Below are 24,581 nucleotides of genomic sequence, written 5' to 3'. Positions count from 1 at the left end.
GATCCAGCTACAACTACAATTTTCCTTGTAAATTTGATATATTTACTACCATCCTGATTTTTTTCAGATTTTTCCACCCAACAGTTTAGATTTTAGAGGGAGGGGGGGAGACGCTCGATTTGAATGAAAATTTTCACTTTATAGTTGAATAACGCGCAAATATTATCACTGAATAGAAAAATCGTCTTAGCAACCCCCCAATTAACCTCTCCAACGGTATCCCGCACGCTATAGGGTTAGTGAAGAAAAAAATAATCACCCCACTTTACGTAAGTACTTTACGGTACCCTACATTTTTTTTTTACTTTTTTATTTTACTACTGTTGGCGTGACTGATATGTAAATTCCAGCAAATTACAGCTTTCAAGTACCTACTTAACGGTCTCTGAGCTTAGCAGCGGACGGCCACACACAGACAGACACAGACAGACAGACGGACAGACATGGCATAACTATAAGGGTCCCTAGTTGACTACGGAACCCTAACAATGCAAACACGTAGCTAAACATATCAAATGAAAAGGCTTATTGCGATAATCTTAAATATGTGTAGGTACTTAGGTACTAAATAGGCAAAAATCGACAATCCTCCCTCGTTATCCACAATAAAAAATGAGGCTAAAGTTTTTGAAACATACACCTACCTAAAACATAGTTATAATATTAATATGTATATCTATCTATAGATATTTAGAACTATTTTCTGTATTTTCTTATAGATTTTCCTGTTATCTTTATAGATTATAAGAAGTCTATGTTATTAAACATCAAAAAATTTGCGTACCGAATGTCTAACATAACATAGTAGACGCTCTCCACGCGAGTTTAACTTGAAACAAAACCGCGGAGCTACTCCGAAATTCGAAGTTTGTATCGTACCGTTCCTCTCACCCTCGTTTAAATAATATAATATAAGTCAGCGGGAAGGCAGATACGAAGTTCTAATTTCGCACTTCATAGTATAGGGTCAGGTCAACGCATATTTGACCTTGTTGTGTTAGAGTCAGAATCGAAAACAATTTAATCTCATCTCAATTATATTGGGAGCGGCAGGCGTGAGCTTGCCTGCGGAATCCTACTACGAAACTCGGAAATCGAAGTACCGCCCCGCTGACGTTAATATTATTTTATACGAACTTCGAGTTTCGAGTTTCGTAGTAGCCATACAGAGAGGCTACTACGAAATTCGAAGTTCGCATCGTACCGTCCCTCTCACTCTCGTTTCAAATAATATTAGCTTAGCGTCAGCGGGACAGCAAGATACGAAGTTCGAATTTTGCACTTCGTACGTGAAAAGAGCTTAGGGTGTTACCAGACCAATCGATCGATTATCGATCGACGGCATCGATCGACGTCGATCGAAGTCGATCGACTGGTCTGGTAGGAACAATCGATCGACGGATACCGGTTGACGTCGATCGATTTATAAATCGATCGATTATCGATCGACGGCATCGATCGATCGATTGGTTTGGTAGAAACAATCGATCGACGTCGACCAATCGGTTCTACCATTGATCGATGCCGTCGATCGATTATCGATCGATTGGTCTGGTAGAAACAATCGATTGACGTCGACCAATCGGTTCCACCATCGATCGATGCCGTCGATCGATGATCGATCGATTGGTCTGGTAACACCCTTAGGGTGGCTAGTGTAGGGGCTACGTTTGCGCATCTGTCAACTAACAAACAAGCCAATACTACTACTACTATATACTGTGCCAATGGCGTGACGATCGCGCGCGCGCTCCTACGCCCCCTCCCGCGTCCCCCACTGCTCCGCCGCCAATTTGGTCCGTATTTCGCTTACTGCGCAGGTATATCCCCGGGAGCTCTTTTTACGTGCGTTGAATTGTACCTACATTGCGGCGCCCGATTAAACTAACTCGTTGGCTTTACGGCCTCGCAATGTACCTAATGCAACTTGCACGACTTTTCTCGAAGGTCTAAACCGGGCTTTAGAGATTCCCTTGCCTATAACAACAAAATGCTAATCGTTTTCCTGTGCACTTTTTCTGCACATAAATGAATGTTAATGTTCTATTTTGAGCCCGGTCTGGGATGTACGTACTTAAGGTAAGGTTACAAGGTTGTACGTTTAAAGCAGAAAGGCAATGATTTAGGGGCAAGCAAGATTTGGCGCTTTTTCAGTTTTATTGTTGACCATGCTATAAATAAAATATGAGTTATGAAAAATACGAAAATAAACGGTTCAATCGAGAGCGATTATGGCAAGAACGGCCCGACTATATAGATTCACACGCACGACAGTTTTACTAGTAACACACACACACAAGTATATCCATTTAGTAGTCACATGTTATTGTGTCTCACGAGAGCTTAAATAAAATCTGGATAAGTGTTTAGCTTATATTGCGGCTACACTCTTGTTTGAGAATAAAAAAATTATGTATATATCTTGGGTGGGCGCATTTCAAAAAATCTCTTAGTGCAGCTGTATACCTAATCCTCAAGGAATATATGTCTACCAAATTTCAAGTCTAGCTCTTGTTTCTTAGTTTAGGCTGTGGGTAAGGGTAGCCAAAGGGGGGGAGGGTAGGCTGTTAGTTAGTTACGTAACACGTTACAGTTTTATAGGTCAGAATAACAAACTACAACAATAAAATACCAAGAAGGTGATCATGGGATATTGTTATTCACTGCAAATTAGAAAATGAGTAATAATTACTATTTTCCTTTTCATGTTTACGTAACAGCCACATTTTTGGAGAAAAAGCTTGAGCAAGGCAATTATTTCTTACGTAAAAATTTTGTTCCTCTTTCGTCTGTTTCTACTATTTTGTTAGTAGTTAGTAGGCTAAGTATACAGTCGAGTTCATAAATTTGTGAGCAAAAATTTATTCAAAAAATATCCGAAAACGCTTCTACGTCGTTACTTTTAGAACTAAACGCACGGTCGAAAAAACACGACAGCTGAAAATCGTGTCATAGGTGTATGTCGGCATTTCGTGGCGCCTATAGAACGATTTTCAGATATTTTTTTGTCATCTGTGGCCGACCGCGGCGTCCAAAAAGTTACAATAGAGCCGTGTTCAGATATTTTTGATAAAATTTTCGCTCACAAGTTTATGAACTCGACTTTAGAACATGAAATCTAAAGCTGCATAAATTTATCAGAGCAGATACCGATAAAGGTACTCAAAAACACATTTTCATATAGCCACTGCAAAACAATGCCAGGCAAGCAGATCTTAGTAGGTAACCTTTTATAGGTGAGCCGAGGTCAGTGCTAAATACTTTGGGACCTAATCTAAAGGGTTCTAAAAACATGCAGTTGCTTTAGTCGGCGCAATAAGACAAACATAGCTCGTGTTCACGTATATGCATATATTTTAAGTAGATTACATAACAAAACATGGCCGTCTACCAAACAATTACATCGGTAATTCGGTACATTATAATTTCACATAAAATTTACTTCGCTATAGTTACAAACAGAGAGCGTAACTGGGAATCGCATATAGGATGTTTTTAAAACAAAATTACAACACTGCAATGATGCTAATGCTAAAATACCATGTCAATAAAATATTTTACTTGGTAATCTAATTGTAAAAAAAAAAGTTTTTATTTACATAAATAAATTCCACTCAGGGCAATATAACTCTAATCTCCCGCCAGTTACAAATTGGCGTTGTACTGGTACTCAAAACCTTTCGTCATGTAAATCATTTTTTTATGGCAATGATTTAAAAAAAAGTAATTTGCGTAAAACTTCTGGCAATTCCAAATCCCAAAACCATCCATTAAAATTGACTGCGTTCTATCTGACATTGATTATATCAATAAACTAAAGAGGCCTGGATAAAAACCATAAAAAACGCTGTATTTAACTTGATGTCATAAGTTTGTCTTCGGCACCAAAGTTACGCTCCCTTGTTACAAACAACAATACCATTAATAAGGCTTTCTTGCACGAATCGAACGACTATCCGACTAACGCGAAGAAAAATTGACGAAGATTCTAACCTTCGTTTAGAACAGCGGGGCTACTACAAATTCTAAAATCGAAGTTCGTGATATACCGTCCCTCTCTCGCGTATTAAATAATAGAACCTGAGCGACCGAGCTTTGCTCGAGCTTAAACTCGATAACAAACGTTTTCCCAGAGATAAGAGCAAGCTGAATCGAAATCATCCCCGAAAACCCCTACATACCAAATTTCATCGAAATCGTTGGAGCCGTTTCCGTAATCCCCGAAATATACATACAGATAGATTAGGGTCAGCGGAAAGGCAAAATACAATTCAATTCAAATTTAGGAAAAGTGGCTCCATCAATTTTTTGATGATTCTGCCAGTGTCGAGGTTGACAGAGACACGGTGGGTAGGTGGACGACTTGTTTGATAATCAGCTAGTTTTCGGTGGGATAACTACCAGTTACTTTCTGAAATGAGGATACGATACACTAGGTTAAACTAAACAATAAATACATGAAATAATATAGATGATGTGATACAGTAAGCTATGATATGACAGTTCAATACAGGTAATAAGACATTGAAACAAGAATTAACATTAAAAAAAAACTACATTTATAATTTTATTTTATTTTTAAGGCAAAATACGAAATTCGAATTTTGCACTTCGTAGTCGCAGTAGGTAAAGTTACAGTGAGAAAAACTTTCCATGTCAGTCTTTATGACATTGACTTAATATTGATTTTTACTCGGCCTGTGTGAAAACTTTTTTCACTACATCTATGTAGGGCCAGTTTGGCCACAAAGAAAGTCCAAAGGTCCCATTGTATGCCTGAGAATACAAATTAAATTTTGTTTCTTCCACGCACAAATGATCCTCGATCGCCCAGATATAAAATGTGAACTGGCAATATACTACCAAGTGCAAAATTCGAACTCGTATCTTGCCGTCCCGCTGACGCTTATATTATTTAATGCGAGAGTGAGAGGGACGGAACGAAACGAACTTCGATTTTCGTAATAGCCCCCGTGGTTTAAATTAAGATTGCCGTTCGTTCGGAACAATTTGCAAGACATTTTTAGACCAAAAATTATCAATATAACTAACTTATTTGATAAAAGTATACTTTACTTTATACAATCAATGTGACACATACATGGAAATGTAAAAAGGGCTGGTAAGATTTAACATTATACTTTTTAATACATTTTAATAACAGTACTTCATATTTTGAAACACGCCCTGTACTAAAGCTGGACGAAACTTAAGGCGTTCAATAAATCATAGCTAGCTTAAACTAGCTTGTCATAGCTAGCTTAAGCTAGCTTGTCATAGCTAGCTTAAACTAACTTGTCACAGAAACCCTCGTTACAGAAATGAAAATAAACTTAGGGGCTGTATCACCACCCATTGATTAGTTTTATTTGACGGATAAATGTGATGCTGTCTCCGTCTATTCGAACAAAACAAACAGAGACGGCATCACATTTATCCGTCAAATAAATTTAATCAATGTATGGTGAAACAGGGAGTTAGACTAGGTACTTAAATTCAAATACTAGCATGGTCATCCACTACATGACTGCAATGTAACTTATAATTACTTAAAATATCAAAAATTGTTATAGAACCGACTGTGTCGAGATAAACTAAATTTTATGACTATCGGTAGATGATGCTTTAGACGTATATTAAAAAAATGAAACTTTTAGACCTGGAAGGCTAGCACAAATCCTTACCATAGATTTAGATTAGAACATGTTACTGTCTTGAAAAAGCTTGCCATTTCACATGTTAAATAAGAGTAGGTACAGTCGAATGCAAAAATATATATACAGCCATAGCGTCAAAATATGTATACATCGACTTTATGTTTAGTGGCATAAAGGTGTATCTATAGATATTTTTGACGTCTTTGTAACGTATATATAATTAAGCTTTTGACCGTACTTAGCTATAGAATGCGGTGCTACCGAACTAGATGTATTAGGTACTAATTTAATCGATCTTGAGATACAATTAAGCTTTTTGCAAAGCAGTGACGATATTCTACCGTAACAGATCGGCAATGCAAGAGACAGAGCGTTAGCACACATGAATGTTAGGGCGAGATAGATACATTTTCCGTGATAGCTATGAGCCTGTAAGGGCAATGTCGTACGTAACTAAAGGCTAAAGCGGCAGTTACACTAAGTCGTTCGCCGCATGCATGCAGCGACCGAAAGTGTAAAGAACACCTCGGCCTAAGTAGTTTGAAACAAGTTCGGCGACCGCGAGGTGAACGAGTCAGTGTAATCGCCGCTTTATTTTTCTTAGCCCTTGATCAAGGTAGAGTGAGATAGCTGAGTATTTCTCAAAAAGTTGTCCCGTCATGAAATTGACAAGAAATCAGTTTTGTCAAGTAATTATTAACCCTAAGGATCCCTATGATCTCTCATAAAACAAACTGCATAAAACATCCAAAATTTCTTGACGTCAGGAAAACGTCACGAAATCTTGTGAGGAAATAATCGTAATTTTGTAACTACATCAAACTTTCTATTGGATCCAACAACAAAGATTATCTGACTTTTTAACACTTTTACCACAAGGTGTTGTATATATTTAAAAAACAATATTACTTATTGTTTGTGGTGAAAAAGCGTCAATATTTTTTTTAAATAAGTGGACAGTTGAAAAATTGGAAAATGGACAACTTTTTGAGAAATAGCTACGTTTCCGTGCGTCTCAATAGAGGCCATCATCATTTTATTTTACACTGACTGGAAAATGGTGCCTCCATCTGCAGGGCTACTACGAAACTCAAAGTTCGTGTCGTGCGGTCCCTCTGACACTTATACTATTTAATACGAGAGCGAGAGGGACCGCACGACACGAACTTCGAGTGTAGTAGCCCTGCTGGCGTCTAGAGCTACCTCTTCCCTTGCTCTACCCCAGGGCCGGCATGCATTTATACTTGGTTTGGATAGGTAATTAACTAGATGTAAACAAAATTCAGCTGCCAGATTTGGTAAATTCAAGGATTTCAAACATTTTACTTATCTATCACTGTCAGACAAACTAGACTAGTGTATTTCAGTACAGAAATGTAAATGTTTAGATAGTTTAATGGGAGAATTTCAATATTTAAGACACCAATGGTCGTTGTTTTGTTTACATTTAGTTAAATACGTATCCAAACTAAGTATAGCATGTTGTTGTTTTTGTATTCTGTAACTTTATAAACCTATTTTAAATGTATACTATACCTACGATTAAAAAAATAAATAGGGCCGGCGTTGAATATGATCTTCATTGTTGCCTTCAGTTCTAACTTGTCAAAACGATGAGAAAATAAGCATCCAAATTAAATTGATTAATTTTTTTTCATGATATACAGTATAATATACAGGGCATAAATATTTATTTATATTTAACGTTAATGATTTCAAAAAATAAAATTAGTTTGATTTTAGAACGCAGCCGAACAGCAGCATTGACGTATATCACTACTAATGATCAATTAGGAGATTGCACCAGGAAAATACTTGAGATGGCAAAAGTCCATCTATCTCAAATTATATGGTTTACATGCCACCATCGCTTCATCACCTTACAGATGTAGTTACAGATGTTACGAATAATCCGTGCCCATCGTGATAATTCCGAACAGACGACTAAATTAGTAGAATACTGCGGACATTTCTATTATTTTGTTAATAAACAACATGTTTTTGGGCGTTTTAAAAAAAAGTGTCCTTTCCTTTTTTTCCAAATTTTGGAAAAAATATGGTTTTTCCTACTCAGAATCAAGAGCATTGTCTCCATTTTTTCATAAAAAATTTTGTGTGTCAGTTTTGTCACGTCCAGTATGGTGTAGGAAAAAAACGTCGCAAAACTGTCATTTTTTTAAACTATCGAAATCGATTGTGCTCTCTATTCTGTGTAGGATTTTTTTTTTTCAAAAAAAGGAAGGGCTACACTTTTTTTTGAAAACGCCCTTTAATTAAATAATTACCTACCTACTTTACCTACCCATTAATAGCTATATGTATCTTACGGCACTAGACTGGCTGTTTGGAACAAAACGCGCGGCGCATCAATCATCAATATTACTTTGACGCAACCCCTGTCAACAAAGTATAGTGAAACCGTCTGGTGACAAGCAAAAGTCACTAATTAGCTCTTAAAGTCAAGAGGGATAATCAAACTTATGCATAGCATCGTAAGGTATAATATTCCACTAATCTTTTTTTGCAGTTAGTGACTTATTTTGCTTGTAACCTGACGACGTTCATAAAATTGCGGTGTGAACTAATTTTGTGCGCCGTTTTGATGTAGGAAACATGCAGTCTATACATAAATGTTAATGCCTACACCTATTTTTAACCCCCGACGCAGAAAGAGGGGTGTAATAAATTTGACCGCTATGTGTGTCGTCTGCGGGTCTGTCTGCGAAACCATAGCTCTTAAACGGATGAACCGATTTGAATGCGGTTTTTTTATTTGAAATCAGGTTTTCTAGCGGTGGTTCTTAGACATGTTTCATCAAAATCGGTTTAGCCGTTTTTGAGATATTGAACTTTGAAGTGACAAAGTCGGCGGTTTTCCAACTTTTTGTTGGTAAGATTATATTTGAAGTACTACTGAGATGTTATAATTCCCACGCTCAAATCTAATATAAAGAATGTAGTGTAAACAATAATCGAATAACATTTTTTAACTTAGGTGGTGAGTGGTGACCACTCTCTATCGATTAAATAAATTGATGGGCGTTGAGGCTGACTGAAGTAGCATCACAAATACGAATGTACCCGAGAAAATACGATAGGAAAGGATTATTAATTACATTTGTAATCAGAGGGGCTACTACGAAGCTCGCAAATCGAAGTTCGTATCGCACCGTCCCTTTCGCTCGCGTATTAAATGACATAAGCGTCAGCGGGACGGCAACATACGAAGTTCGAGTTTTGCACTTCGTGGTATAGGGCCAGGTACGCCTACTAAGCCTACGTACTCGTAGGTACATTAGTCTAACCTCCAAAAACTCACACACAACTTAAACATGCCTAAAATTTCTTTGAAATAACATGATTTAAACTCACGGTTAACAGTAAAAGTTTTTGTGGTAAGCTATAGTCAAGATCATAAACTTGTGAGCAAAAATTTGACCAAAAATATCAGAACACGACTCTATTGTTAACAGCGTAGATTTTTGATCCAATTTTTGGTCACAAGTTTATGACTATGTACTAGTCATTTTCTCATTTTTCAAACATGTAACATTTGACGTATTTTCGACGTTTCCCATTGGTCAATAACGTCAAGCTTGGCTGATATTGCCAATCCGAGCACAGATAAATTAAAATCATTAACGTTAAATTAGATTTATCAAAAGGACGTGTGGAGAGCCGGCGTAGTTCAGCGACTGAAGACTATTATTAGAATAATTGATATTATAACGATTAGGATGATCGCGAGATAGACCTTCTTCTTCCTAATTTTGTTCTGGAAGCAAAAAAAAACAGTTAATAATCTATCTATGATTATAATTTTGAAATGTATGCAATAAAGAGGAGTTCCATTTTATATGTATTAAATGTATATAAAACTGGCAAGAAGAGGAAAGAAAAAACATTTATACACAAAAACACAAGACAACAATATGATTAAGTACAAATAAACAACACGAATGACAGAATGTGTCATTGCATTGCTGTTGCGAATCGGACACTCGCTCAGCAATAATAATAAGCAAAGTTTGTGTTATGGGTACATACCAGGCAACGGATAAACATACATATACATATTAAACACCCAAAACTCGAGAACTAACTTCCCATCATGCTGAGTTGGGACCATTTCGTGACAAAATTTATTTCCTTTTTTCTTTTTCTTTTATTTGTAAAAAATGTCACGAATAAATGTTATTCTTTCTTTTCATTCTTTCTTTTCTTTCTTTCTTTCATATTTTTCCTATAAATATCTGGCCCGACCGGGAATCGAAACCGGGACCTCAAGCTTCATAGTCAGGTTTTCTAACCACTGGGCTATCTGTTTGTCAATGTGTATAAAAGCCATACAGATTGGTCCAGTCCTAGAATGATTCGCTTTTAGGTAACCCCACTACTCCGGTTAATACCATGACCGTAATAGGAGTGTGTCAGACAAAAATATATTTTTTGTATTGAAAAGTATGAGACTATGCCCACTAGCACGTTTCTTAACCAATCGTCGCCGTCGCCTGCCGTGCACGGAGCGTTAATAGTATTTTATCTACATGCATATCATAACTTCCCTATTATATGTTCAGAAACGACTATCAAATGGCCTTTATTAAGAAACCTGGTATCTGCGGGTGCATCTTAATGTTTACATTAAAGTATCGGTAATACTTTTTTTAACAATGCATATCTGTACATATTGTAGAAAACTTATGACATGCATGTAGATAAAGTTATGTATGCGGCTATACATAATTAGGCATTAAAACACTCGTGTGATCTTATTATGAACCACACTCGTACTTTAATGCCTCTCATTATGCACCAGCCACATAAATAACTATTATGCAACTGTATCGTAATAGGGGTCCTTAAAACACGAGTGTGGGTTTATGAAAACAGGCGTAGCCGAGTTTAATAATAGGGTCACATGAGTGTTTTAAGGCCTAATTACGTACAGTTGCATACAATATTTTATCTATATCCATATATCTCTATCATGCATGTGTTCAAGAACCATTGAGAATGACCTGCATTAACGAGAACTAGGTAGGCTGTAATGATGTATGAAGTCTCATTACGATACAGCCGTGTTCATAATAGAATCCAATGTCGTAATGCTGGTCATTACCTATGGTTTTTGAACGCATAATTGAGGATTTACTATATGGGTGTAGATAAAAACAGTTTCGATACGCTTCCTATATGGGTATGATAATGACACGTCGTTGACATGTTGCAGTCCGTGCCACGTTACATTCTGTTAGCGCTAGGCACTAACACGTGACGGTGAGATGAGAAAGTAGGAGATAGGGGAAAGGAGTAACGTGTGGTGAACTCTCGGCGTACGCGGTAACGTTACCGAAGTAATTACCGAAGTAACGAAGAGGAGCTGAGCTGATGAAAGTCCTTTCTCTGAGGATTGAGCTGGATTGACACTGCACTGTCACACTCGTCACAAGTTCTAGGACCGGCCGATAGATAGCAAAGCATAGCTAAGCGAGCGCAGAGCGGAGCGAATGATGACCTCTCGCGACAGCGTTTTCTTGTTGACTCAAACCGCAGCGTGCGCGCCGCGTTGCGAATGAGAGTGAGTGAGCGCAGCGGCGTCTTCAGCCATTAGCTTAGCATTAGCATGTTTAGTCGTCCCGCGTGGCGTGAACACATTCCATCCCTGATACCTTCCTATGACGGTCATGGTATGATACAGTGTCAGAGAACTTTAGCTGGCGGATACGTAAGGTATTAAGTACGTACTTTGTAATTGGAAGCCTGGCGTAACTCCTGGGTAGCGGACTCCACATTCTGCGTGGTGAACTCGACGCTGGACTCGATGGAGTCCACGACCGTGCCCTGTTCGTGTATCATAGTGCCCAACTCCTTGAATATCTGGTTCACGTCTAATATGTCGCTCTGGTGAAAAGAAAATGCCATAAGTATAGTAATGTTTTCACCGATTATGTTATAGAAAAAAATATTGCCACAAATTTTGAGTTGACACTGATAAAAACTATATTTAAATAAATTCATAAATAAACCGTCCGCCGCAGAAGTAGAAGTAAAGCCGTTACGAAGGAGTTTCCTCACAAACATTTTTGACCCGAGAATCCATACTAATATTATAAATGCGAAAGTGTGTGTGTTTGTATGTTTGTCCGTCTTTCACGTCGAAACGGAGCGACGGATCGACGTGATCGTTGGCATAGAGATAGTTTATGGGCCAGAAAGTGACATAGGCTACTATTTATCCCGGATAAATGCACAGTTCCCGAGGGAACAGCGCGCGATAGCTGAATTCCACGCGGGCAAAAGCTAGTTTTATATATTAGATATTATTATTGACACGAATTGACCTAGTCCCAAACTCTATGCTCCTGTACTCTATGTCCCAGGCTTTATGGTATATTGTTGGACTTGCAAACTGGAGGTCCAGAGTTCAATTCGCGCAGGTGAAGCATGTCATAAAGAAGGTAAAGTAGTAAAGACGCGCCCAATTTTCGTTGTTTTTGCTTAATCTTAAAAATGATCATTATCATTACGAAGCGGAACGGAAACGGAACGCAGTTTGTTCGAGCCTGACTCGAGCTTGACCAGTTTTTAATGAATACATAGCAAGCATTTATCGTTTTGTTTTTAAATTTAAATTAATTGTACTATTGATAAATTTACATTGCAGAGGCCATTAAAATGTTGGAATAGTTTATCGATAAAAAATTTAGGTAGCCATTTTAAACAATTATACCAGATAAGCTTTTATCACGGTTGTATTGTTTATAATCCATAAATGCGAAAGCAACTGTCTGTCTGTCTGTTACCTCTTTACGTTTAGCATGCACCCAGCGCTGATTTTCAGACCGGCCCCTTTAGCGGAGGCTAGTTGCAACATTATTATGCTACAAAATCATTATTTGAAGACGTATAGTAACAAAAAAAAAACAAATAACAAACGAAAGTAATTACAAATAATAATAATAGAGTCGTCTGAGATAATTATGCACGCTCTATTGTGTAAGGTGGAATACTGAAAAATAGGTATAAATATACTCTTGTTCTTGCACCCTTTCTCTTTATCACATCATCACTTCTGTGGCAGCAACTTCAATAACAATAATCAACGGCAATAGAAAAAATATGAAATTTACCTCTAGCTGTCTTATGTCCCGCTCGCGCTCCTCTAGCTGTCTCATCTCCTGCTCAGTCTGCATAGTGAGTTGCTCCTGTTTGCGTATATTCTTATCATCCATCTCTACCAACGTGTCGTTGGTGCGTCCTGCAAATAAACGGCTACAATATGACTTCTTTACAAAAGACAAAATTGCTGCGGTCTTTCTCTGTAAGTAGGTACATACGTCAGCACCAATATGTAAAGCGTGCGTAAATATCTGATACGACTCAATTTCTAAGGCCGGTAGGACGTGTCAGATATTTTTACACGCTCCTCTGTGGCAGATATTAATGCAGGGGACTTCCTTTAATCAACGCAACGGATTTTAATGCAGTTTTTCACCGTCAGGTAAATCACTTTTCACGTTCTTCATACTAGCTATAATATATATATCATTAATGTCAGTCAGATTATCAGAAAATGTTGGATACGTATTTTTTGTTTTGTCAATCAACTGTACAAAAAAAATATGGACGGACATATGGCCGGTTAAACTTCCGTGTGGTCACACCTACGTACAGTTCATAAACATGCGAGCCAAAATTTGATCGAAAATATCTGAACACGCTTTTACGCCGTTAACAATAGTCGTGTCGTCGCCTGACGAGTTCATAAAGAAGAGTCACAAGTTTGCCGGCCTTTAAGGTAGGAGTACAAAACTTGAAGGTCATAGATTAGCTCATAGAGTTTTGCTGTGCGAACTGGAACGCACAGTCTTTACGCCGTTGCGGCAATCAACCCGAATAGAGTCGTGTACATGCGATAGACACAAAGATTGACAAACAAAAATTCCCGTCCAATTTCTAATAAATTCATAATCAGACTAACGGATTAAATACATAGAATATTTTTTTTTACCTTTGAATTTGTGTTACGCGGGTAAGGGCTCGTTCATTATATCGTATCACATAGTTGTCTAGTACAGCTTACCGGACATTCCGAACGGGTCTCCAATATTGATGGTGGCACTTTGCGCCTTCACTTTCCGCACATCCTCCTTTGTCTTCTGGGCGGCCGACCGTTGTGTCACCTAAAAAGAGTCTTGCGTCAGATAGCGGCACTGTCGTCCTGAGTCTTCATTTTTTTTAAACAGATGTAGAAGTTAAGGGCGTAAATATCTATACAGGCATAGTGTCGAATATGTATACATCGATCTTATATGAGGTAGTTAGTGGCGTAAATGTGTGCATAGATATTTAAACGTCTTGGCCACGTTTTTATGCCTTTGACCGTACTTAAGAGCTAAGACCTATGTGGGTCATAAGCTTTGTTATTTTTGTTATTATTTCAACATTCTTAAAATTAATTAATTACCGATCTATTTGTACTTTATAAAGTGCATTCCACCGTTATTTTTAGCGTTAATTTGTTCTTTATAAAGTACGCGAGGACTCACGAAGCTACAGCACTTTCTAGCCACTTTTGACTCAACTTTTTAATTATTTAATGCACTATAAAATCACTATTAGTTACACAACCGTTTCATAATGGCACTGTAATTCTGTAAATAGGTTAGACAATTATAAATGAAGCAATATCTTCCTCATGAGTCCCAACATAGAATGACTCACCGTGTAAAAAAATGGGTTTTACGCACAGTAGCTGTTACGTTTTATACATTTAATTGAAAATTGACTGGTTTTCCAAGTTTCTTATATCTTCAAACGAGAAATTCTTGTATATTTACTTATTTCGGGGATCTTGGAAACGGTTCTAAGGCTGCGTTTCCACCAGAGGTATGAGAGAAATGTGTTTATCGTGAACCAATAGAATCGCTTCATTTACCTATACTCGCACAGCACCGCTCTGGTGAAAACAGCTGAGCGGAGCGATGCTAGGTAAATAAAGCATTCCTATTGGTTCATGAAAAACATATTCCTCGCACATCTCTGGTTGTAACGCAGCCTAATGGTTCGATCGAATAGCTCTGGCCCTATACTACGAAGTGCAAAACTCGAACTTCGTATGTTGCCGTCCCGCTGACGCTTATGTCATATAATACGCGAGTGAAAGGGACGGTGCGATACTTCGATTTTCAAGACAGTTCGTTTTTCTTGAGGCTGAATTTCGAAGATAATCCTATTTGTTGTTGGGATGTGTTCTGAACTTAGAGACTTGAAAAGATTCCCAAACTTTTTTTTTTGTAGACCATTTTTAAAGTTTTACTTTTCGAAAGACTCCCAGCTACTACTTTTCTACTTCCTTTTCTTCCCAAAACTCCTAAAAACCACCGTTGTTTGTTTAACGCCAACGTGGACTCTGTTCTCCCGTGGACCCCTGGGCCTCTATGGGAATCTCTGGTATAGCCTCCGAAATCCTCGCGTACTTTATAAAGTACAAATTATAATTGAAAAAATAATTCTAAAAATTTAGAAATAATATCCAAAACAACAAAGCAGGACCATTAAGTTTGTTAAAAAAATTCAGGACTCAGTAGGATAGGTAGCAAGCTGTTTTGTTTTGTCCGACTTAGTGCGCCGATTTTGCATAAAAGGTTTGTATGATTCTAACCTGGAATGCGTTAAGTGTAGTCATGTATTCATCGCTCAACCGCTCCCTGGTCAGTTTGCTGGCCGGCTGGTCGACCGGCAGCTTCATCAGCTCCATTATCATCGAGGACGTGTCCTTAGCCAGTTTCTGCGTGTAGTTCTGGATCTGGCGTCTGGTGACAATACAGTATAGGTAAAAACTTAAGAAGATGAACTTGAGACCGTATTGTCTTACGTCTCTGACACTCGCGATCACAATGAAATTACAGTTTTTGTATGCGAAAGGTATAATCTGTATAAATAAATGAGTATAGTTTGACCGTATCACGCGCTCGCAATCGTATTCGCATTCGCCATTCACGCAGGCTTATAAGATTGTGTAAGTACAGTAAAATCTCATAACATACTGCTGAATATCCCATGCAAGGAGACAGATTGTAATAAGTAACTCAAGAAGCCAAAAAAAAATATCTATAATTTTTAATGACAATTGGTTGCTACGCTGGCTCTCAAAGATGAACTTACAGCTGATTGCGGAGTTCCTGTGAGTCTTGAGGCGTTTGGAGCTGATTGACCATCTTGGACATTGAGGACACTATAAAATGAAATAAAATCAGTGGTTTGTACATCAACTAGGTTTCAGTATTTATTTTATGTTGATGCCAGAAAATTGTGAAAAAAAAAAAAAACAAGTAGTAACTATGAAATAAATTTTGTATTGGTATTTTCAAAATTTTTAATGTGTGGTACATTTTAAAAATGGCACCGCACATCCTTAACCTCGTAAGTCCTGACTTTTTTTACCATACATAGTTTTACAGACCGAGGCGAGTTTGAAATTTAATGATTTTGAAAATTATAAATTTCAATTCAAATGCATTGAAAAATTTATACTGCACCAAGTACATTTGGCAGTTATTCTTACAATTGATTTGTACTTTGTGAAGTACACAGGGACTTATGAGGTTAATTCAATGTAATAATGAAAATCTATATATTTTACATTTGAATTTACAGTCACTAACACAACAGTGTGCATAAATATCTGACACAACTCTATTTCTAGGGCCGGTAAGATGTGTCAGATATTTTTGCACACTCTGCTGTGGCAGATATTAATGCAGGTGACTGTATATCAGAAATCAAACAGTAAACAAAGATACATTTTATGAACACAAGATATCGACGGTTGAAAGGAGAAATTAACTAAGCAAGATTTTTATAAAAAATTTGAGTCAGCTCAAATGACAGAAAATTTGTCTGATTAAATGTGTAAATTCTTGTAAATTTTTCAAAAAATCGCTTTAAATATTGTTTTAAGCATGTTCTAAAATGCAAAAATGCATTAAAATGTAAATTGCATTGAGAAATTAAGGATTTCATGTTTATTACTGATGAATATAACTTATTACAGACAATTGTATCTAAATTGGTTAATTGGAACATGTTTATTTTTCCATAAAGACAGACAACCATGAGTAGACAAAGTTTTATTGGTAAGTATACCATTCTTTATGAAATAATATGCTATTAAGGATTTTAAATTTCAGTCTTTGCATGGACGAAAATAAAACTATCAATGAAGTTCATGCTGATGGTTACCAACATGCCCAAATTTTTTATTTGTGCTATTGTTGCCCTATTGGAAAACCGCTGTAAGCCTAACCTACAAAAAAACCTTTTTACAATAAACATTAGAGATGGGCCGAACATGGGTTTCACCAAATACGAATATTCGGTAAAACTTTTACCGAACCTAATATTTGGCAGAATATTCGGCATAAATGATTCTTAAGTAGAAACTAGAAATATGATTTATTTTTGTTGAAATCTTTATTCATGCAACTCTTGATAAGAACCAAAAACTTTCAGAATTTTGCAGGAAATACCTCATTGATTATATTAACATTTATTTTATCATAAAAATCACTAGCTTAATCTCAAAGCAGCTACCTATATACTTATATTTTTTTTAATTAATAACCATCTTTTTTATCAGCTGTTATTAGCAATAAAAAGCCTCACTGTACCTCATAAAAATAACACATTTAACACTCATCTCATACATGGTTCAATACATTAAAAAGAAAAGTACAGTCACCAGCACCAACATCTGACACAACAAGCGTGCATAAATATCTGATACAACTCTATTTCTAGGGCCGGAAGGACATGTCAGATATTTTTGCACGCTCCGCTGTGGCAGATATTAACGCTGGTGACTGTACCTACCACTTTGCCGAACATTCAGTGATTTAGCCAAATATTCGGTAAACCTGCCAAATATGCCACATACCAAATATAAAACAAATAATCGGCCTGTCCCTAATAAACATCCCAGTAGCTTCCTTGATGATCACTATGAACACGCAAGGTTGTACTGCAGCTCGTGCTTACAGCGGTTTACCTACAGAGAAGTATGTCACTGCTTAAGTATTGCTGCAATTTTAGAAACAAACATAACAAAAGTTTATCGAAAATACAAACTGAGACATGGATGCACAGAAAAACCAGAAAAAGAGACCAGCGCCAGAAAACCAGACCACCAAACCAGAAAGACCAGACCAGACCAGAAAGAGTGTGATGTCTCTCGATGAGAGCGGAACATAGATGTCGCTAGTGCTGCTGCATAAGTAGTGTAGTAGAAATAAGCAACCTGAGATATGTATGCATAGGAAAAAATTCGTGTCTAGATTCCTGTCCAGCAGTGGTGTAGGGGTTATAGCACGCAGCACGGATTGCTGAGGACCTGGGTTCGATTCCCAGCGCTGGTCTCTTTTTCTGGTTTTTCTGTGCATCCATGTCTCAGTTTGTATTTTCATATGGTTTCACGGAATACCCGTAAAAGTAACAAATTTGGAGTTGAAATAAAAAATACAAAAAACCAATCATAACAAAAGTTATTAATCTCTGCAAACTATCTGTGACAATGGCTACAGTATTTATAGTCTAAGTCAAGGCTGGTTCAACAATAGCATTATTAGGTTTTACTCCTGCCTGGTTAGATGTAAGGAAGCCTTTAAAATCTGAATCTTTTAAACCTTGCCCTTGCCACAGAAAGAACGATGCAAAATATAATATTTATGCGCAGTCGGTGAATGAGTCAAAACAAAGACAAATCACAAGCTATCGCTACGTGCCAGATAATACAAACACACGATAAAGAGTCTTGTAAGGATACTTACCATTCTGAGATATTTTCTTTATGTTACTCGCTATAGTAGACGATAAACGCTGGAAATTATCGCCTCTCTCCTCGTAAGACACGCCGCCCTGATACGTAGCATCCATCGTGATGAAATTAAATATAATAATACAAACTACGTAGCCGTTACACTAACACGTATTAACCGCACAGTAGCCAGAGCACAGTATCAAAAATGGCAAATAACTAGTTATAATGAGATGTGATTATGCAGTGACGTACGCCTACACAAATCACGGTTAATTGATAAATTAACACTAATTGTCACACGACCAATCCTTTTTTTCCACCTAAAATATAGAGAATAGAAATAATGTAACTAAAGCAGCAGCGCAGCCGTCTTCGTTTCTGTCAAAAAGTCAAGGGGCGGAATCAGTATTAGAAACCGATCGTATCGATAAATTTAAGTCGATGTCACATTCATATTGGATTTCGTTATTTATTTATTTTTAAATAAAAACTGTCTAACCAAAAATGTACACAATAGCATTAATAAGCGTTGCAAGACGTAGCGTGGCTTATCAGTCGCCTATTGTATTGATTTAAATCTGGAATGTCTCTGATAAAGAAGAAAATAAATTTCAGGTTTGTAAAATTAGTACTAAATCATATTTGTAACTTAAAAAAATGGGTCAGTATTAATTCCAACTTCAATGTAAGTATTTCTTCTTTTATGAGTTCAATCGATACCAGTAAAACTCGTGTTCGTATCGTTTAACCGGATACTGATGAAATCGTATCTCATCACTAGCAGAAAAATTAAAAATCACTGCTGTCAGTGTATTTGTTGAATATGAAGGTATTCAGAAAAGAAATTGTAAATTTCTTAGTTTAGGTCAAAACACCTTAAAATTATCATTTATAACTGTTTCAGGTTGTGTTGCTGAAAGAACTCAAAAATATTTAAGTAGATTGTACATATTTACCCGTTTTTTGAATTTCCCGCTCGTAGTGACCATCATCGGAAAATTTACTCACTTGTCTGTGGTATATTGCGATCTACATCTACACATACACAAATATCTCTTTGTGTATGCATGCATTTCATTTCACCTCACTCCACTCAACTTTGTGTGTAATTTGTCTTCGTGTCGCCCTATCTCCTATTTTTTGATTTCGAAATTAATGTTATGTATTAAAAGTCCCGTATTTAACTATGATTTGATCGAGTCACGAACATATTTAACGGTTTATTTGCTGTGACAATGAGCTTAATATGTAAGATAAATTGCATATTTGCGTGAGGCTTCAGTCGTCCGCGACGAAATTTAAAAGGAAGCTAGGAGAATGTCGGAGGGCTGCGCTTTGTGATGTTTCTATTTAGAGAATCGTTTTAAAACGATGGAAATATAATAGTCCTGTGTCAGGTAAGCATAACGAAAGTAATCCGCTACGTCAGTAACGTTAGTTCGCCTACCTGCTTACTGTCAATGTTGACCAAATCTAGTTTAGCTTGTACGGATCTTATCGTCGTACAGATGGTAATGCACTTCCGCTTCTTTTACTGTTTGAATTATCATGACATATGTAAAATTTGCCAGGTGACCTTGGTCAGATGCTCTACCCCACAGCTTCAATAGAGTAGTGGTTTTGATCAAGTTTTTTTTCCATAGTTCGCGTTGTCAGGAGACATGGATCACTCTATTTTTTTGCAATATTCGCCTCCCAATGGGCTACCCCAGGAGTCCAAACTGGCCACATACATGGTGAGTTTTTCTTCCCTTATCTATCCTTAATATTTTGGAAGATGACTGCTCACTGACGCTCAATCTAAAATTCTAAACCAATGCACTTAAAGAGCTGGATTTAGGGGGCTATCTAGGGCTACAGTCCCTAAGGCTATAATAAGCCTTAAAAATTGCAACGGGCCATTTGTTTCATATATTTTATTTTCATCTAAGGCCTGCAGAAGCAGACCTCTATAACTGGCCCTGGGTACAGTCAGCAGCAGAAGTGGATGAGAGATTACAGTGCTCAAAATGAAGAGCTAAGGTAGTAAGATAGTGTACAGTTCATTCATTTTCAGCACCACAACTGCTCATCTACTTTTGCTGCTGACTGTACATAGGTATATGGAATTTTATATAGCCATGACTGCTGATTAGAATTGAGCTGGTATGCTTAACCTCCTGGGTCCCCCGGTCCTCACTTGAGGACATAAATAAATAAAAAATGTTACTTGATTGATGTTTGGTTCAAATTGTAAAAACAGAAATTTTACGCTGGGTCTCAGGAGGTTAATACTTGTTCTATTTTACAAATCCTCAATTTGACTCCTTTTAGAAGTGTATATGTTTTTTTCAGAACCGATCTACATCAACTCCTACGAGATCCCTGAACCAGGCCTTAGGGAAACTGAGCCTGGAGTCATCTCCCACAGCAATTAAAAAAGTAAGTTTTGTACTTGTGCTGGGCATAAATGTATAATGTTTTTGGTGCAGAGACAATCCTGGCCAGACTACCAGGATGTGACTACCAGATTATTGTATTGTCATGCAATTTACTTGTATATCAAATTTCAAGTCTGAATCTGACTTAGTATTCAACTTCCAGTGAAGTTGGTTGAATTTAACTTGCAAGATTTGATTACAGACAGGCGGGATAGATGAAACTAAATAAAAGCTTGTAAAATTCCATAAAAAATAATACTGAATAATATCTAGATAATATATTTAACAGTTTTGTCGCATCTATGATTCCAACCAATTAGAATGAGCATGAAATTTTCAATTATTTATAATTTGACGAAATCAGGGAATCCCCTTTCTATAATTGAATCTTGTTTACTATTGGTTTTTAAAACGTAAACAAAGAGGCGACAAGTTTTTTTTGCGCCCGGGCGGCTGATTCCCACGCTATGCCACTGTAAAATACCTAGTAGAAGTTACTTTTATTTAGAACTTTGCCCCGACATTTTGTGAGTTTGCTTTACTTATCTTTTATTGTTTGTGTCCTTAATGAAGTATTCTGTAGTATTTTCCTGTCTGTTAGTACTTTTTCTTAAACTTAAGCAGATATTTTTTTAGGTGATTCTGCTTTAAAATATCCAGGTATTTTAGTTTTACAGATTACTCAAACTTTTTTATTTGTGCTTAAGGTTTGGATGGAAATGTGATAGCTAGACAGTTGAAATTTTCACAGATTATGTATTTTCTGTTGCCGCTGTAACAACAAATAATAAAAACAGAAAAATAAATATTTAAGGGGGGCTCCCATACAATAAATGTGATGTTTTTGCCGTTTTTTGCTCGATATTAATAACGGCAACAGTTAGACGCTTGAAGTATTCATAGAATATTTAGTCGTATATTCTCTTTAAAAATAAATAATTAGATTAAAATAAAATAAGTATTTAAAGGGGGCTAAATGTGAAATGAGAGCCTAGTTCAATATTATGATATTTATGATACATGTCTTTATTGTTGACTTTAACAACAAAAGAAGTGAGATCTAAATGGGTGCCAAGTGCCAAGGTGCCAAGTTCAAAGGTCAGTCCTGAAATTATTTTATAACAACTTAAAATATAATTTGGTTTTTATATATAGGCGAGTCAGTAATGAAAATGTCGATTTTTGGATGTTAATATCTAAATAACCGTTTGGTGGTGTGTTTCTGAAATTTGGAGCACATATGTATCTCACAAGTCTCAATAAATGAGTCGAATTTGACACGTTTATATGTGAAATAGTTTTTGAGTTATGAGAGGGTCAAAACTGGCTCCAAATGGTTCGGGTAAAATTACACACGGTGCTGCTCGCCAGTTCTGTTAGCTTGAATTTGACACGCTACCGCGTGTCTATATGGTACGGAACCCTTTGTGCTCGAGTCAGTCTCGCACTTGGCCGTTTTTTTATTTATTTCCGCAATCACGGAATCGGCTGTAGGTAACAATTTTGAAAAATTTCCTATTTCTGGGGAAAATGCGTGTTTTCGACATTTAGCTAAAAAGCCACTCCATGCAAAGCTTGGTCGCCCAGATAACTTTTCAGGTGAAAAATAAAAGTTGCTGCATTCAGTAGTGAACCCAGTTCACTTAAAACATATTTGGAGTCTTTTTGTATTTTTTATTTCAACTCCAAATTTTGTTACTTTTACGGTCATCCCGTAAAACCATATCGAAAATACAAACTGAGACATGGATGCACAGGAAAACCAGAAAAAGAGACCAGCGCTGGGAATCGAACCCAGGTCTCTTTTTCTGGTTTTTCTGTGCATCCATGTCTCAGTTTGTATTTTTGATATGGTTAAAATAAAGCGTCATGGTGGTGTATGTATGGCTCATGTCTTGCGTGATTGTATGACATGTTGCAAAGAGGTTGCAAATATAAAATGTAATAGCCACTCACGGCTTCGCGTCGCGGCGCATTTGATCAGACAGTTCATATGAAGTTCCGTGTTTTCACTTCACTTCCACGGGAATTCCACGGTATTGTTGTTTAATTTATACAACGTGTGACATGCATAAGAACATAAGTTTTAATTAACGATAGCGGTTTAATTAACTATTGAGAACCGTTTTATAGAAAAAATATAACAATTACCATTACTAATGGAGAGTTATTAGTATTTTTAACTAGCTTTCGCCCGCGGCTTTGCCCGCGTGGCATTCGTTTATCGCGTGCCGTTCCCTCGGGAACTGTGCATTTTTCCGGGATACAAAGTAGCCTATGTCGCTCTCTAGCCCATAAGCTATCTCCCTGCCAAAAATCACGGCGATCCGTCGCTCCGTTTCGACGTGAAAGACGGACAAACATACAAACACACTTTCGCATTTATAATATTAGTATGGATTTTTAATTTCTTTAGTGCGCGCGCGGGGCCCTCTTGCGGGGTGCGGGGGACTGCTTAATGGTTAATCCGGTCCGGATGACAATGGATATTATAGGAAACCTAGTTATTCGTTAATGGTTACCTCCTAAGTACCCGTGATTTGGTCGGCCGTCTTATTGAAGCAGCCTTTCCCGTCGCAGGTACTGATCGGCGAGTTTATGCCGGTCAACTATTTCACGCCGTTCTTGCCAGAGTCGCCGGAGAGCTCGCCGCCCTCGACCCTCGCCAATGTACAGTCCAACACGCAAGTGCATCAGGTAACGTTGACATTGCCACAGGGCAGGCATGGGCGGGGCACATTGCTCGCAGGACTTATGGCCGATGGGGGTCAGAAGGTTCTCGAATGGCTTCCGCGGATCGGGAGACAAGCTGTCGCTAGGCCTCCAACAAGATGCAGCGACGACCTGGTCACAGTACAAAGAAGGAGTAGTACACCGTCTTCATAGAAACGGCCGGAACGCGAGATATACCTACGCGCCACAAATTCTCAGCATACCTCGGCAACCATCAGTCGCGAGTGCTCCGCGGTTACGTACAGACTCACGCGCATTTATTACGTACCTTAATATGTCACAACGATATAAACAGTATTGTTCGGTGTGCGTACATTCATCTAATATAATATAGAAGTTATTTATCCGATTTTTTTGTACTCTGAAATTCAACAATACAGCTTTTCGCACATCCCAGAAGAGGCGCAAATACTTCTCCGTAGCTAATTATGTAGGTAACAGGTAATATACATACGTAGTGATATACGTTTTTTGGCTTATTAAAATAACGTAAAATACATTTTTGTTAAACACTACTTAATCCATCTTTAAATCTCTCCTATCAAATCAAATACATAACTGAAGATAGTAGAGTAGGCAGCCCTATCGCGCGTTTGTGTACCAAGCGGCGTAGGCAATTATAACCGAGACGGATTATTGCTCCTTTCTTATACTGTGACCTGGTTAAGATAGCGGGATTGCGGTGGATGCGGAAAGCACAGGACTGGTCTGATTGGAGAGCCTTGGGGGAGGCCTATGTCCAGCAGTGGACATGATGATGAGGAATCCATCACTACGTTTAGTGGTGTTGCCTACTCCTATTCCAGCCAACTACTATAGTGATTGGGAGTCGTGTGATTTCTTTAGGAAGCCCAGTTTGTGAGAGACAGTTCATGCTCAGCGTCGGCTCTATCCCTTGATCAAGGTAGAGCGAGATTGTCTATACCGCTTCCGCGCTTCAAAAGGTGCTAT

The 24,581-nt window shown here is 37.5% G+C and overlaps 2 protein-coding genes across 3 annotated transcripts in view; one reads left to right on the top strand and one right to left on the bottom strand.

Annotated features, from left to right (window-relative positions):
• Window positions 1-3,331: 3,331 nt before the first annotated feature.
• Syx7 (syntaxin 7) lies at window positions 3,332-18,863 on the bottom strand. The gene is made up of 7 exons (XM_074099734.1): window positions 18,488-18,863; window positions 15,828-15,897; window positions 15,325-15,475; window positions 13,744-13,843; window positions 12,791-12,918; window positions 11,406-11,561; window positions 3,332-9,432 (listed from the first exon to the last, which is right to left on the bottom strand). Exons 1-7 carry the CDS (start codon window positions 18,591-18,593, stop codon window positions 9,346-9,348), a joined length of 798 nt encoding a protein of 265 aa, XP_073955835.1. The 5' UTR covers window positions 18,594-18,863; the 3' UTR covers window positions 3,332-9,345.
• Window positions 18,864-19,377: 514 nt separating this feature from the next.
• PAN3 (Poly(A) specific ribonuclease subunit PAN3) overlaps window positions 19,378-24,581 on the top strand; it is a 38,072-nt gene continuing 32,868 nt past the window's right edge. The window contains exons 1-4 of one of the 2 annotated variants that reach the window (XM_074099790.1): window positions 19,378-19,874; window positions 20,121-20,213; window positions 20,812-20,898; window positions 23,478-23,594. In XM_074099790.1, coding sequence (XP_073955891.1) covers window positions 20,139-20,213; window positions 20,812-20,898; window positions 23,478-23,594 — 279 coding nt within the window. In that variant the 5' untranslated portion in view covers window positions 19,378-19,874; window positions 20,121-20,138. Of the gene's footprint in view, window positions 19,875-20,120; window positions 20,214-20,811; window positions 20,899-23,462; window positions 23,595-24,581 lie in introns of both variants that reach the window. The other variant, XM_074099783.1, reaches the window with a different exon arrangement.

The sequence above is a fragment of the Choristoneura fumiferana genome, chromosome Z (genome assembly GCF_025370935.1).
Source record: "Choristoneura fumiferana chromosome Z, NRCan_CFum_1, whole genome shotgun sequence".
Lineage (NCBI taxonomy): Eukaryota > Metazoa > Arthropoda > Insecta > Lepidoptera > Tortricidae > Choristoneura > Choristoneura fumiferana.
This window is presented reverse-complemented; position numbering and strand designations above follow the sequence as displayed.